Below are 13,564 nucleotides of genomic sequence, written 5' to 3'. Positions count from 1 at the left end.
TAGAAACAGCTGCTGCTTGATATTGGTCTGAGCTGTGTGTGTGTGTGTGTCTCTCAGTCCCAGGTGTCCATCACAGTGGAGGACTACGAGGACACCAGAGAGCCCAGAGAGCCCCTGCTGTCCCGGAGGGGTCCCCACCGCAACTCCACCTCTTCCTCCCACTCCTCGGACCACCCCCTCCTCCGGCGGAAGAGCATGCAGTGGGCCAGAAGGCTAAGCAGGAAGGGGGGTCGGGGGCCCAGCGGGTCGAAGGGGGTCACAGGAAGTGCTGCGGAGAGGATCAGCCAGCAGAGACTGACCCTGTTCAGACGCTCTGAGAGACAGGAGCTCAACTCTCTGGTCCGCACACGCATGAAACACCTGGGCCTCTCAGCCACAGGATTCAGTGAGTACTGTTCGATATGTTCTGTGGGGTGGATGTGTGGTCATGTAGCACTGCACTGTGCCTGTCTAATGGAAAATAACTGTTTGTTCATAGCTTTGTGTTTTCCTCCACTATTTTTTGTTGTTGTCAACATTACTAAGGAACAACTTAATTGGTATCATTTGAGTTCCTGTGAAATGTCATGTTTATTTCCTGTCTTGTGGTGTGTACTTCCTGTGTCAGATGGGATGACGGACCAGGGCAACAGGTTGTCTTACATCCTCATCAACCCCTCTCCTGACACCAGGCTGGAGCTGCACGATGTGGTGTGAGTACACAATATCCTGATGGCTCAGTCAAATCACACATCATCAGAAGGCAATTTCACACAATTTCCCTCAATATACTGGTCCAACTTAAATGAAGTCTTGCACATTCACTCAGGAAGAAATCACTAAAGTTAAGTGGGTAACCCTTCATAACAAAAGCCTGCAGGTATAATGGTTTATAACTTGTTATAAGAACGTATAAGCATTTGTTAAATGTATTATTCATCTAAGTGTGTCTTGGTGTGTGTTTGTCCCATGTCCAGGTACTTGATCAGACCAGACCCTCTGTCTCTGTTGCCTAACCAGGGGGGCACTAGGAAGGTCAGCAACAGCTGCTCCGAGGGCCACAGGTTCGACACACAGAACAGCACCCATTTATGAGCATAGACAACAGAACTAAGCAGCATAGTGTGAGTGGAGAAAGAAACGAGAGAGAGACAGAGAGAGTGCGCGAGAGAGACAGCGAGAGAGCGAGGGAGAGAAAGAGAGAGAGAAACAGAGAAAGAGAGAGAGGGGGGGTATTCTATAGGGAAGGACACATGTTCCACATCTACTCTGGACAGACAGTCACAGCTGTCACTTAGTTTTGTATTCGGAAACTCTCAAATGCATGGACCTTTTCTACAAGCTGGTTTGTTTAATTTATGCACCGTTTCATTTTTGAAGTGGAGAGCTGGGGACACAGAAGTGCATTCAATGACCTTGTATTTGTATTTATGTATGTGCATGTACTGTGTGTATGTTATGAGCCAGACACTGACATTTATATCTGGACAGCCAAAGGAACACATTTCCAAATGACTGTTATTTTTCTGTCTCTATGTGGTTGTGTGTGTCGAGGTGATTGCACATCTCCACATCTCCTCAACCAGCTCGCTATTCTATTATTGTCATGCATGTTGGAGAGTCATGCATGTGGAGACCAAGGTCTTGAAAGCCGTGTGAATCTTTGTCTAAAACCCAGCAGAGGTTTTGCAGAGATGGTGGCGCCACCGTGTGGTGAGAATGCTGCTCAGCATCCCTGCACTAGAAGTGCCCTCATTCAGTGCTGTTTCAACAGATATGGAAATATGTATATATTAAAGTTGCTATACATCTACTCTTTCAATGGCTCAGTTTGATTTCCAATTCATTTTCAAAGCTGTCATTATACTCTCACACTGTAGCCAGGCTTGGCTCCCGTGCCAGTGTATCTTGTTCCCCCAGTTATGGCTTGCTGTGATCATATGTTTGTATTGGTGCCAGTGTATCTTGTTCCCCCAGTTATGGCTTGCTGTGATCATATGTTTGTATTGGTGCCAGTGTATCTTGTTCCCCCAGTTATCTCTTGCTGTGATCATATGTTTGTATTGGTGCCAGTATATCTTGTTCCCCCAGTTATCTCTTGCTGTGATCATATGTTTGTATTGGTGCCAGTGTATCTTGTTCCCCAAGTTATGGCTTGCTGTGATCATATGTTTGTATTGGTGCCAGTGTATCTTGTTCCCCAAGTTATGGCTTGCTGTGATCATATGTTTGTATTGTTGCCAGACTGCTCTGAAGGCTATGCATATCAATAGAGGTGTCTTCCTACCCTTATGAATCCCCTAATGGTCTGAATGCAGTGTCCGATAACGTGGGAACATTGCCTTTACATTTGAACCGTCCTGTAACGCTGAACTTCAGTGATACAGATTGAATATGGCCCTATGCATTTTATAAACATACAGAACATATATATAATTATAAACTGGGTGGCTCAGGCCCTGAATGCTGATTGGCTGATAGCCATGTTATATCAGACTGTATAGCATGGATATGACAAAACATTTATTTTTACTGCTCTAATTACATTGGTAACCAGTTTATAATAGCAATAAGACACCTCAGAGGTTTGTGGTATATGGCCAATACACCACGGCTAAGGGCTGTGTCCAGGCACTCCGCTTTTCGTCGTGCTTAAGAACAGCCCTTAGCCTTATTGCTTAAATAGACCACCATTTTATGTAACAGGGTTCCTTCGCTTTCCATTTATCACTGGTTCACATTCAGTCCTTCTCTCACAGAAACCCACTGCCTCTACTATTATACTCTAACCTACTCACACACTCACAAACAAATATACAGTTGTTATTAATGACTCAATAGATTAGATTACACACACTACCCTCTAACACAATAAATCCCTGTCATTGTGTGATTGTGTGTGTGGCAGTAGTAGGATGATTAAGGGTGTCACTGAGAGGGAAGTCAGCCATATCACCTCCCATGAGCAGCGTCATCATGAGTCATTCACCTCCCTCTAAGAACCACAGTGCTGGCCCAAGTGGGTTCTATTTCATTTGCAACCATCAGGTATGGTATTAACATCCTTAATTTCACACACACACACACACACACACACACACACACACACACACACACACACACACACACACACACACACACACACACACACACACACACACACACACACACACACACACACACACACACACACACACACACACACACGCACACACACACACACACACGCACACACACACACACACACACACAATCTAATGTGGACTGGGTGTGGTGAGGCTACAGAATAAACACTCAATGAAAATAATTGACGTTATAAATGGGGTGAGAAGGAAGAGCCCCGAACAGTCACACACTCCAGGTCGAGGCAGAGACTGAAACGAGAAGAAATGGCAGCTGAAGCATGCAGCGTCCTGCTCACGGGGGCCAACCGAGGCCTGGGTTTGGAGATGGTTAACAGATGGTGGAGTCTCCCTGGCCGGTCCGCCAGTTATTAGCCTGCTGCCGAGACCTAGACGGGCTCAGAGCTGAGGTGAGAGCAGAGCTGCTGCTGCTGGAGCAGAGAGAGGAGATTGGAGTGTTCCTTATTCCATGTTGTTCTTAGGGCAGCTATGTTCTTGAGGGCAGAGCCATGTATTTAGAGAGTTGGGTCAACTTTTAGTTGATGTTGTATTTTGTTTTAATTCTAGACATTCAGTTACATTGCCTTATTTAAATCAAATCAAATGCTATTGGTCACATACATACAGTATATTTAGCAGATGTTATTGCGGGTGTAGCAAAATGCTTGTTTCTAGCTCCAACAGTGCAGTAAAATCTAACAATACACAACAATACACACACATCTAAAAGTAAAAGAATGGAATTAAGAAATATATAAATATCAGGATGAGCAATGTCGTAGTGGCATTGACTAAAATACAGTACAATAAAATACAGTATACAGTGGGGCAAAAAGTATTTAGTCAGCCACCAATTGTGCAAGTTCTCCCACTTAAAAATATGAGAGAGGCCTGTAATTTTCATTATAGGTACACTTCAACTATGACAGACAAAATGTGAAAAAAAATCCAGAAAATCACATTGTAGGATTTTTAATGAATTTATTTGCAAATTATGGTGGAAAATAAGTATTTGGTCAATAACAAAAGTTTATCTCAATACTTTGTTATATACCCTTTGTTGGCAATGACAGAGGTCAAACGTTTTCTGTAAGTCTTCACAAGGTTTTCACACACTGCGGCTGGTATTTTGGCCCATTCCTTCAATCAGATCTCCTCTAGAGCAGTGATGTTTTGGGGCTGTTGCTGGGCAACACGGACTTTCAACTCCCTCCAAAGATTTTCTATGGGGTTGAGATCTGGAGACTGGCTAGGCCACTCCAGGACTTTGAAATGCTTCTTACGAAGCCACTCCTTCGTTGCCCGGGCGGTGTGTTTGGGATCATTGTCATGCTGAAAGACCCAGCCATGTTTCATCTTCAATGCCCTTGCTGATGGAAGGAGATTTTCACTCAAAATCTCACGATACATGGCCCCATTCATTCTTTCCTTTACACAGACCAGTCGTCCTGATCCCTTTGCAGAAAAACAGCCCCAAAGCATGATGTTTCCACCCCCATGCCTCACAGTAGGTATGGTGTTCTTTGGATGCAACTCAGCATTCTTTGTCCTCCAAACACAACGAGTTGAGTTTTTACCAAAAAGTTCTATTTTGGTTTCATCTGACCACATGACAATCTTCTTCTGCATCATCCAAATGCTCTCTAGCAAACTTCAGACGGGCCTGGACATGTACTGGCTTAAGCATGGGGACACGTCTAGCACTGCAGGATTTGAGTCCCTGGCGGCGTAGTGTGTTACTGATGGTAGGCTTTGTTATTTTGGTCCCAGCTCTCTGCAGGTCATTCAATGGGTCCCCCCGTGTGGGGGGAGATCTTGCGTGGAGCCCCAGATCGAGGGAGATTATCAGTGGTCTTGTATGTCTTCCATTTCCTAATAATTGCTCCCACAGTTGATTTCTTCAAACCAAGCTGCTTACCTATTGCAGATTCAGTCTTCCCAGCCTGGTGCAGGTCTACAATTTTGTTTCTGGTGTCCTTTGACAGCTCTTTGGTCTTGGCCTCTAAGGTGCAGGGTTGAGTAACCGGGTGGCTGGTGATGGCTATTTAACAGTCTGATGGCCTTGAGATAGAAGCTGTTGTCAGTCTCTCGGTCCCAGCTTTGATGCACCTGTACTGACCTCTCCTGCTGGATGTTAGTGGGGTGAACAGGCCATGGCTCAGGTGGTTGATGTCCTTGATGATCTTTTTGGCCTTCCTGTGACATCGGGTGCTGTAGGTGCCCTGGAGGGCAGGCAGTGTGCCCCCAGTGATGTGTTGGGCAGACCGCACCACCCTCTGGAGAGCCCTGCGGTTGTGGGCGGTGCAGTTGCCGTACCAGGCGGTGATACAGCCCGACAATTATGCATCTTTAAAATTTTGTGAGGGTCTTAGGGGCCAAGATTAATTTCTTCAGCCTCCTGAGGTTGAAGAGGTTTTGTTGCGCTTTCTTCACCACACTGTCTGTGTGGGTGGACCATTTCAGATTGTCAGTGATGTGTATGGCGAGGATCTTGAAGCTTTCCACCTTCTCCACTGCGATCCTGTCGATGTGGATAGGGGCGTGCTCCCTCTGCTGTTTTGTTGACGTTGAGGGATAGATTATTTTCCTGACACCACTCTGCCAGGGCCCTCACGTCCTCCATGTTGGTAATCAGACCTTCTACTGTTGTGTGGTCTGCAAACTTGATGATTGAGTTGGAGGCGTGATTGGCCACGCAGTAATGGGTGAACAGGGAGTACATGAGGGAGCTGACCACGCATCTTTGTGGGGCCCCTGTTTTGAAGATCAGTAAAGTGAATATTTCCTATCTTCCCCACCTGGGGGCAGCCCGTCAGGAAGTCCAGGACCCAGTTGCACAGGGTGGGGTTCAGACCAGGGCCCCAAGCTTAATGATGAGCTTGGAGGGTACTATGGTTTTGAAGGCTGAGCTATAGACAATGAACAGCATTCTTAGGTAGGTATTCCTCGTGTCCAGACGGGATAGGGCAGTGTACAGTGCATGGTGATGATTAAATATATGATTAAATATTTGGTTAATAGGGCATCACTCACATGGTTGCCTTAGAATGTTGAAATAGTGTCATGTAAATGCATCATAATGCACCAACCTCAATGGCCCAACCCTCTAAATACATGGCTCTGCTTGAAGGCAAACTCCACTGAATAAGGACAACTCTACTGAGCAAAGATAAAACCTTCCTGGAGATGTATTTTCTGTGTCTAACCAACAATGTCTCCTTTGTGTTTAAGTGTCTGCGAGACCTGGCAAAGAAGCACCCCAATGTCATCACTGTCGTCCGTCTTGGTGAGTACTCACTCTGTTCCATTCTTCTGTTTCTTCACGCTCTAGCACTAGGATTATTGAGCCTATTAATGGCACTGTTGTCAATCTCACCAGTCACAGCATGCACTTGTATAGCCTGTACTGTATGAATCACATGGCAGAGTGCCAGGTTACTCTGAGCTGGCCAGCTGGGATGTTAGACTGGATACTGGGGTTGACTAGCCCCAGATCTGTTTGTGCTTTCAGGACAACTACAGTTAGGGGTGGCAAGACAGCACAAACAGATCTGGGTTTAGTCTAGCGGTTGACTGACAGACTTTCTCCTCTGTGTCTGTCAGACGCCACAGACCCCTGCAGCATTAAGGAGTCAGCCAGGTGGGTAGTCTGGTGGGAAAGGCTGGGCTCAACGTGCTAGTAAACAACACGTGGATGCTGACTCACGGCACCATGCAGACCACAAGTACCCAGGAAATGCAGGCTGCATTCAACACCAACATCCTGGGCCCTATGGACATCACTAAGGTGAGGGCAGAGAGCCAGAAAAACACACATACAGATACGTTTTAGAGGACATTCAAAATGTATTTGTTTTTCCCTAATGTCTGCAACCAAAAGGTGCAGAATACTGAAGAATGATTCGTCTTTTTTTTTCTCTGTCTCCCTCGCTGTCCCTGTCACCCTCATAAGGAGTTTCTGCTCTATCTGCAGTCAGCAGCCACAGCCAGTGGGAAACCAGGAATGGCCTGCAGTAAGCCAGCTGTGGTCAGCATTTCCAGCATGGTGGCCTCCATGGCAACCATCAAGGAGATGTGTTCTTTCTTCCCTATGGCATCAGCAAAGTGAACAGACCTCTGTTACCCTGCCTGTCATAACACATCCTGTCACATCACATTATATTCCCTGTCGGGTTAGCCCAGCCATGTCACTGGAGGCTGGTGTCAATTTAAATCGGCGGACGGGCTCTTTGTAATGGATGGAATGGAATACATGTCATGTGTCTGATGAGTTTGACCTTTTCATTCATTCCGTAGTCATGGCTCTACATCCAATCTATTGTCCTGTATCCTCTCCTCTTTAATAGCCTCCCTCCCTTCTCTCTTCCTGCTCCTCCTTTCCTCTCCTCTCAGGCTGGTCTGAACATGCTGACGCTCTGCGCTACAGAGGAGTTCAGGAAGGATGAGATCCTGTTTGCGGTCCTGCACCCGGGCTGGGTCTGCACTGACATGGGTGGAGAAGGGATGAGTCTGACTGGCAGGGTGGAGAAGGGATGAGTCTGACTGGCAGGGTGGAGAAGGGGTGAGTCTGACTGGCAGGGTGGAGAAGGGGTGAGTCTGACTGGAAGGGTGGAGAAGGGATGAGTCTGACTGGCAGGGTGGAGAAGGGGTGAGTCTGACTGGCAGGGTGGAGAAGGGATGAGTCTGACTGGCAGGGTGGATGAGTCTGACTGGCAGGGTGGAGAAGGGGTGAGTCTGACTGGCAGGGTGGAGAAGGGATGAGTCTGACTGGAAGGGTGGAGAAGGGGTGAGTCTGACTGGCAGGGTGGAGAAGGGATGAGTCTGACTGGAAGGGTGGAGAAGGGGTGAGTCTGACTGGCAGGGTGGAGAAGGGATGAGTCTGACTGGCAGGGTGGAGAAGGGATGAGTCTGACTGGAAGGGTGGAGAAGGGAAAGGTAAAGAGTTCAAACAGGTGCAGTTAATACAGGTAATGAGTGGAGAACAGGAGGGTTTCTTAAAGAAAAACTAACAGGTCTGTGAGTGACGGAATTCTTACTGGTTGGTAGACAATCAAATACCTATGTCATGCAATAAAATAAAATTAATTACTTAAAAATCATACAATGTGATTTTCTGGATTTTTGTTTTAGATTCTGTCTCTCACAGTTGAAGTGTACCTATGATAAAAATTACAGACCTCTACATGCTTTGTAAGTAGGAAAACCTGCAAAATCTGCAGTGTATCAAATACTTGTTCTCCCCACTGTATGTGTTTACTATGACCACCAGGGGGCGAACGATGCTCCAGGGAGTGTGGAAGGACTCCTGAGCGTGATGGACTCCCTTACTGAGAAACAGACTGGGGTCTTCATGGACTAGGAGGGAAAAGTCATGCCCTGGTAAACTCACTGGATTGTACTGAATACGGGAGAACTCTGAACACAATATTTTATAAACATTCTATAAACCTTCTATAAATATGCATCAAATAAACATGAGTAAAATCAAGTGGTATCCCCCCCAAAGTTTATTCAATTGAGAAGAAAAAAAATACATTTTGGGGCTTGTAATATTCATTGTGTCGTATTGAATATCTTCATTCATCACACGTGCTCTTTACTACACATTCCATAACATGGCAAAAAGCCCAAATGGAGTCTTTCGGTAATAATCAGGATCTCATTTCTTCTATCAATAAAGTCAAAAGGTAATCAAAAAAATTGTGAAAAGATCTTACAAAATGTTTTCCACACACACCGTGCCAAACATTTCACTACGGCATTACTTATGTGTCTTGAGGCTGGATATGTGCCTTGGATGTACAGCTACCACTCTCTTTGAATGGTGCCGTCAGAACCCCTCCTCATCACCAGGTGGCGCTGTTCCACACAGCCACTTTGACCGGGCAGATCTTCAGCGGGCCGGGGTTGTTGCCGTTGATGTTGGCTCCAGGGCAGAAGAAGGGGAACATCCTCTCAGTGAAGAAATCATTGAAGGTGTAGATGGACATCATATTAACAGGGTTGGAGAAGGTCACCTCCCCAGACTCGTAGTCCAGCTGCACCCTGACCCTCTTCAGCTCCCCTGTCAGTTTGAGAGGGGTTCGTGGCCGGGTCATGGCCATATACTCACCCTCGCAGTGGGATATCATCCACAAGCCGCCCTCAGGGCAGCCTGAGATCCGTCCCTTCCTGTTAATGGACTCCTTGACCACACCCAGCATCCAGTCATCCTTGTCCCCCACCTCTACCTCCCAGGCGTGGCAGCCGGTGGTGAAGCCCTCAGAGCCCAGGACGAACACGAAGTGGTCAAAACGCTCTGGGTTGTCTGGGAGCACCTGCACATGACCACTGTTGGTCACACTGGTCAGGTCCTTGTTCAGCGAGAGCCAGGAGTAGGCCGTGTTAGGATCCAGAGTCACAGGAGCTGGGAGATGGAGAAAAGGGCTTTAGTGATGGAAACAGTTTTAGAAAATATTTACAAGTTGTGGATCTAGTAAGAAATTAATTAGCGTACATCTATACAAGTTAGCAGAAGTTCACTAGAACGTTAGTTAATGCAGTTATAGCTAACTAGACACCCAACAAGCCAAAGACTGGAGCATAAACAGACAACTGTAGTCTTGCTATACATACTGTACTCCACCAGCCCCACCATCTTCTCCCAGACCTTGTACTTGAGGGAGCTGACATGCTTCGCCACGTTGATCATAGCACCGGAGATCTCCTCTGGACCCTTCTGAGGTATCACAGCTCTACAACAATATAACCACTTAGTTCTAGTTGGAGTTTGGTACATTACATTATAAGGGTATTAGGTACTCAAATCAAAACACTTACCTCTTCTTTGTGTTTCTGTAGTTCTGAAAATGGAACAAGACACATGTTTTGTAATTGTTTGTACTGTTCATACTGCTGGTTTATAAACGGTCCTATTCTTCTTACCTGGAGGAAAAGAGCATCGCTGGAGGCTATGTCATTATCAATAGCGATGATGGCATGAGAGAGGGTGAGGATGTCTGCCGTGATGCCCTCTGTCTTCTTCCTCACCAGATGTCTCTTCTGCTCATCTTCCTCCTGTAGAATAGCTATCCTGGCTTCCTCCTCATTCTGAAGGAACTGCCTGAGCTGCTCAAACTCCTCTCTGATGTGATTCTCTGTCTGCTGGGTCTGGCTCTGGACAAACAGGAGAAACGGGTCATAGGAGACATACAATCTTATATATAACTCTAGAACAGAGGCACACAATTGCAGACATTTGTCAAAACATTGTTTTGGTAGGCAAGCCATTGACAACAAAGTCTCTTACAACCTAGACATGTCTGATTTGTGTGATAAATTCAACCAATTTAAAATAACTTTATTATCCCTCAAGGGGAAATTGCTTGGTCAAACACCAGGCACTTGTACTGCTTGGTCAAATACAAGGCACAAAGCATATTGACTGCTTTGTCCACATGAGGATATACTGTACACAAGTTAAGACCATATTTTCAAGGGTTTGTTTTTTCAAAGGCATTCCTCCAACTGTTTACAGACTAACAGTGTGTGAGCTAAACATCAGTCAGTGTTGTGTTGGGATCTGCTGATGTCCCACGGTTTCGGATGCCCTGTTTGTTGATACCTTGATGTGCACAGTTGTGTCATCACACTCCTGCTTGGCTTCATAGAGGCCACGGAGGCTCTTCTTCAGAGGGATCAATTCTTTCTTCATTTCTTCCTGAGGGAGGGAGCGGAGGGGGAGCGGAAGGGGAGGGGGAGGACGTTTTTAGAGATACAACTGTGAAGTGTATAAGAGCGTCTGGAAACTTAACTCATGCAAATCTAGCCATGTAAACACGAACGTCAACGGCAGAGTTTAAGCTCATCTGAGGTCATACATAGGCTGCTTGTTTAACCGTAATCAGGATATTTTGGTGATATTTTTTTGGTGACACCATATTCTATGGTTTTTGGAGTAACGTCTGCAACTGCACACAGACGTTTACAATAGAAAAGTTTATTCTGAATCGAGAATTTAAAGGTATCACCAGGTAAGGGTTAGGTGAAAAATTGCTGCCAGTGATTTGCACTAGAATACGGTGTAACTGTGTAAGGAAGCATTCACGTATCACCTTACAATTTGTAGTTTTCTTTTGTTTTTCTATCCAACTAGCAGATACAGTATCAATGGCTCTGGCTCCCTTTCGAAATGTAAGAATACATTTTCAATGTAATATGGTCAATATAAAGTAGTATATCTGAATAAAAACTGTGAAATTAAAAGATTCTGACAGAATACAATATTTGCAACACCATAAAAGAGCCACACACACAGCCATCCAAAACTGAATGATACGAGACAAGCCATTCTAACCTTGAGCTCCTGGGCCCCCTCCTCCAGTGGGATCACACAGTGGCCTTGGTGCCTCTTAGACGTGTGACACACACAGCAGAGCACCTCGGCATCGTCCTGGCAGAACAGCTTCAGCACCTCCCCGTGTGTGTGGCACTTCGCCTCAGACTTCACTGGGACGCCCCCTCTGTCTGGCCCCCCGCCCGCCTCGCCCTGGCTCCTCTGCTCCCGGAAGAAGGTATCGGCCACGTTCTTCAGAGCCAGGCTCACTGTGGGCTCCGTCAGGGAACACTTCCTGCGGCACACTGGACACTCGCGCCTCGCCTTCTTCTGGTTCCAGAACTGCTGCAGGCAGGCCCGGCAGAAGCTGTGGGTGCACTTGAGCACCACAGGGTCCCTGAAGATCTCACAGCACACAGAGCAGGTTAGCTCATCTTCCAACATGGAGCCCGAGTGAGAGGACACGGCCCTGGGCCGCAGAGCCATGACCACCTTGGGGCTCTGTAAGAACGAAGGTTTCCCAGGCTGGGAGGAAGCCCGTGGGCGCAGCGCCATGACTGGCTCCTGCACTGTAGCTAGAGACTACTGTGGTGTATTCCCTTTTCAGTGGAGGACATATCTTTCAGCAGTGCTGTAGCATCTACTCTTTCCTGAGGAAAGCTCTCTGCCAGCTCTCTCACATCCAGGAACAGACACTGGACTGACAGCTAAGGACACACAACATAGTAAATGAGGGACATGAGATCACATCCTATGGGTGACCTGGACTTGTAGAACAGGTCCTGCTCCGCCCCCTAAGGGAAAAATGTCTTTAAAAGCCGAATCACGTCCCCTGGCCTCCTACCTACTGCACCTGCCCACAACAGGATTCTAAGAAACTAGTCCTTAGTTATTATGCCTAGCCCAACTGACCTCCCAGTCAGAGTGTCTGCCTGTTTCTGAGAAACAAGAGGCATAGGAATAGGATAGGAAACCTACAAATGTTAAACATGTATTGTAAATGTTTATCAGCACAGCATTATGACAGCATTTCTTAAACTGCAGAGGGGGTTCTTGCAATTATTTTGGAGGTTTCCTATACCATATTGTCACGTGTGGGTAAAGCCTGGAGCAACAGGTGCTGCGGTGGGAGTAGGGTTAGGAGTGCTCTGACTGGACACATTGGTTGAATCAACTTTGTTCCAACGTAATTTGTCAGCGTATTGTGACGTGGAATCTACATTGGATTTGAAAAAAGTAATCAAAGTAAACTGAAGTTTTGAGGGTGAAATTTCAACCACAGGATTGTGTCAACATTGTAACATATTTTTAACATAGACAAATCTTCCCACTGGGCACAGATGTCAATTCAACATCTATTCCACGTGGGTTCACTGTAATTTCATTGAAATGACATGGAAACAACGTTGAGATGATAACTAAACCAAAAATCGGACATTGTTTTTCCATTGGAATTTGGTTGTGCTTTCAGATGGTTGAAAGCATAGTGAAAACACATTAGGAATTCAACAAACTTCTGGCTGTCTTTGAGTGGGTGAATAAAGGTTGAACTCACATTGATCAACATCTCAACCAAATTTCAACGTTGAAATGACGTGCTGTGTCCAGTGAACTGTATGCAGTAAACATGGTTGTTTTGGGGATTCAGACCGCTAAAGGTTGACCGTGGCAAAACGTTCCAGAACGTGGGATGCTGAGCCAAGCATTTAGAGGCTGTATATATTCCATCCCAGGACTAAGATTAGTATCAGTACAATTACAAATTAAATCATAGACGTGACTCTCAAACATTGATAAGCCATATCAAATTCCCATTGTGTATTGCATTCCCAAACTGTCCTACTATTGAGGGCTGAAGGGAGTGATTAGATTCTTTATCCCTTTACACTTGTGTGCATAAGGTAGTAGTTTTGGAATTGTTAGGTTAGATTACTCGTTGGTTTTTACTGCATTGTCGGAACTAGAAGCACAAGCATTTCGCTACACTCGCATTAACATCTGCTAACCATGTGTACGTGACAAATACATTTGATTTGAGGTGAGAACAGGACCTGATTACACACCTATAAACACACAGCACTCCAGGGGGTGATTAGATGCATGTGTTTTTGAGGTGAGAACAGGACCTGATTACACACCTATAAACTCA

At 46.0% G+C, this 13,564-nt stretch overlaps 1 protein-coding gene and 2 pseudogenes across 1 annotated transcript; 2 read left to right on the top strand and 1 right to left on the bottom strand.

The window, feature by feature from the left end:
- Positions 1 to 1,777, top strand: part of LOC135553825 (potassium channel subfamily T member 2-like) — a 98,362-nt pseudogene extending 96,585 nt beyond the window's left edge.
- Positions 1,778 to 3,316: 1,539 nt separating this feature from the next.
- LOC135554488 (C-signal-like) lies at positions 3,317 to 8,636 on the top strand (annotated as a pseudogene).
- Positions 8,586 to 12,223, bottom strand: LOC135554486 (E3 ubiquitin-protein ligase TRIM35-like). Its single transcript, XM_064986809.1, has 6 exons — positions 11,437 to 12,223; positions 10,705 to 10,800; positions 10,026 to 10,256; positions 9,921 to 9,943; positions 9,717 to 9,835; positions 8,586 to 9,507 (listed from the first exon to the last, which is right to left on the bottom strand). Exons 1-6 carry the CDS (start codon positions 11,968 to 11,970, stop codon positions 8,948 to 8,950), a joined length of 1,563 nt encoding a protein of 520 aa, XP_064842881.1. The 5' UTR covers positions 11,971 to 12,223; the 3' UTR covers positions 8,586 to 8,947.
- Positions 12,224 to 13,564: the final 1,341 nt, after the last annotated feature.

Source organism: Oncorhynchus masou, chromosome 14 (assembly GCF_036934945.1).
Source record: "Oncorhynchus masou masou isolate Uvic2021 chromosome 14, UVic_Omas_1.1, whole genome shotgun sequence".
Classification (NCBI taxonomy): domain Eukaryota; kingdom Metazoa; phylum Chordata; class Actinopteri; order Salmoniformes; family Salmonidae; genus Oncorhynchus; species Oncorhynchus masou.
The sequence above is the reverse complement of the archived record's forward strand: the minus strand, read 5'-3'. Positions and strand labels throughout refer to the sequence as shown.

Coding starts and splice junctions, on each gene's coding strand:
- LOC135554486 (XM_064986809.1), bottom strand. CDS start 11,970: ATGGCGCTGCGCCCACGGGCTTCCTCCCAGCCTGGGAAACCTTCGTTC. Junction 10,257..10,704: donor ACACAACTGTGCACATCAAG/GTATCAACAAAC, acceptor CTGTTTGTCCAG/AGCCAGACCCAGCAGACAGA. Junction 9,836..9,920: donor TACAGAAACACAAAGAAGAG/GTAAGTGTTTTG, acceptor ATATTGTTGTAG/AGCTGTGATACCTCAGAAGG.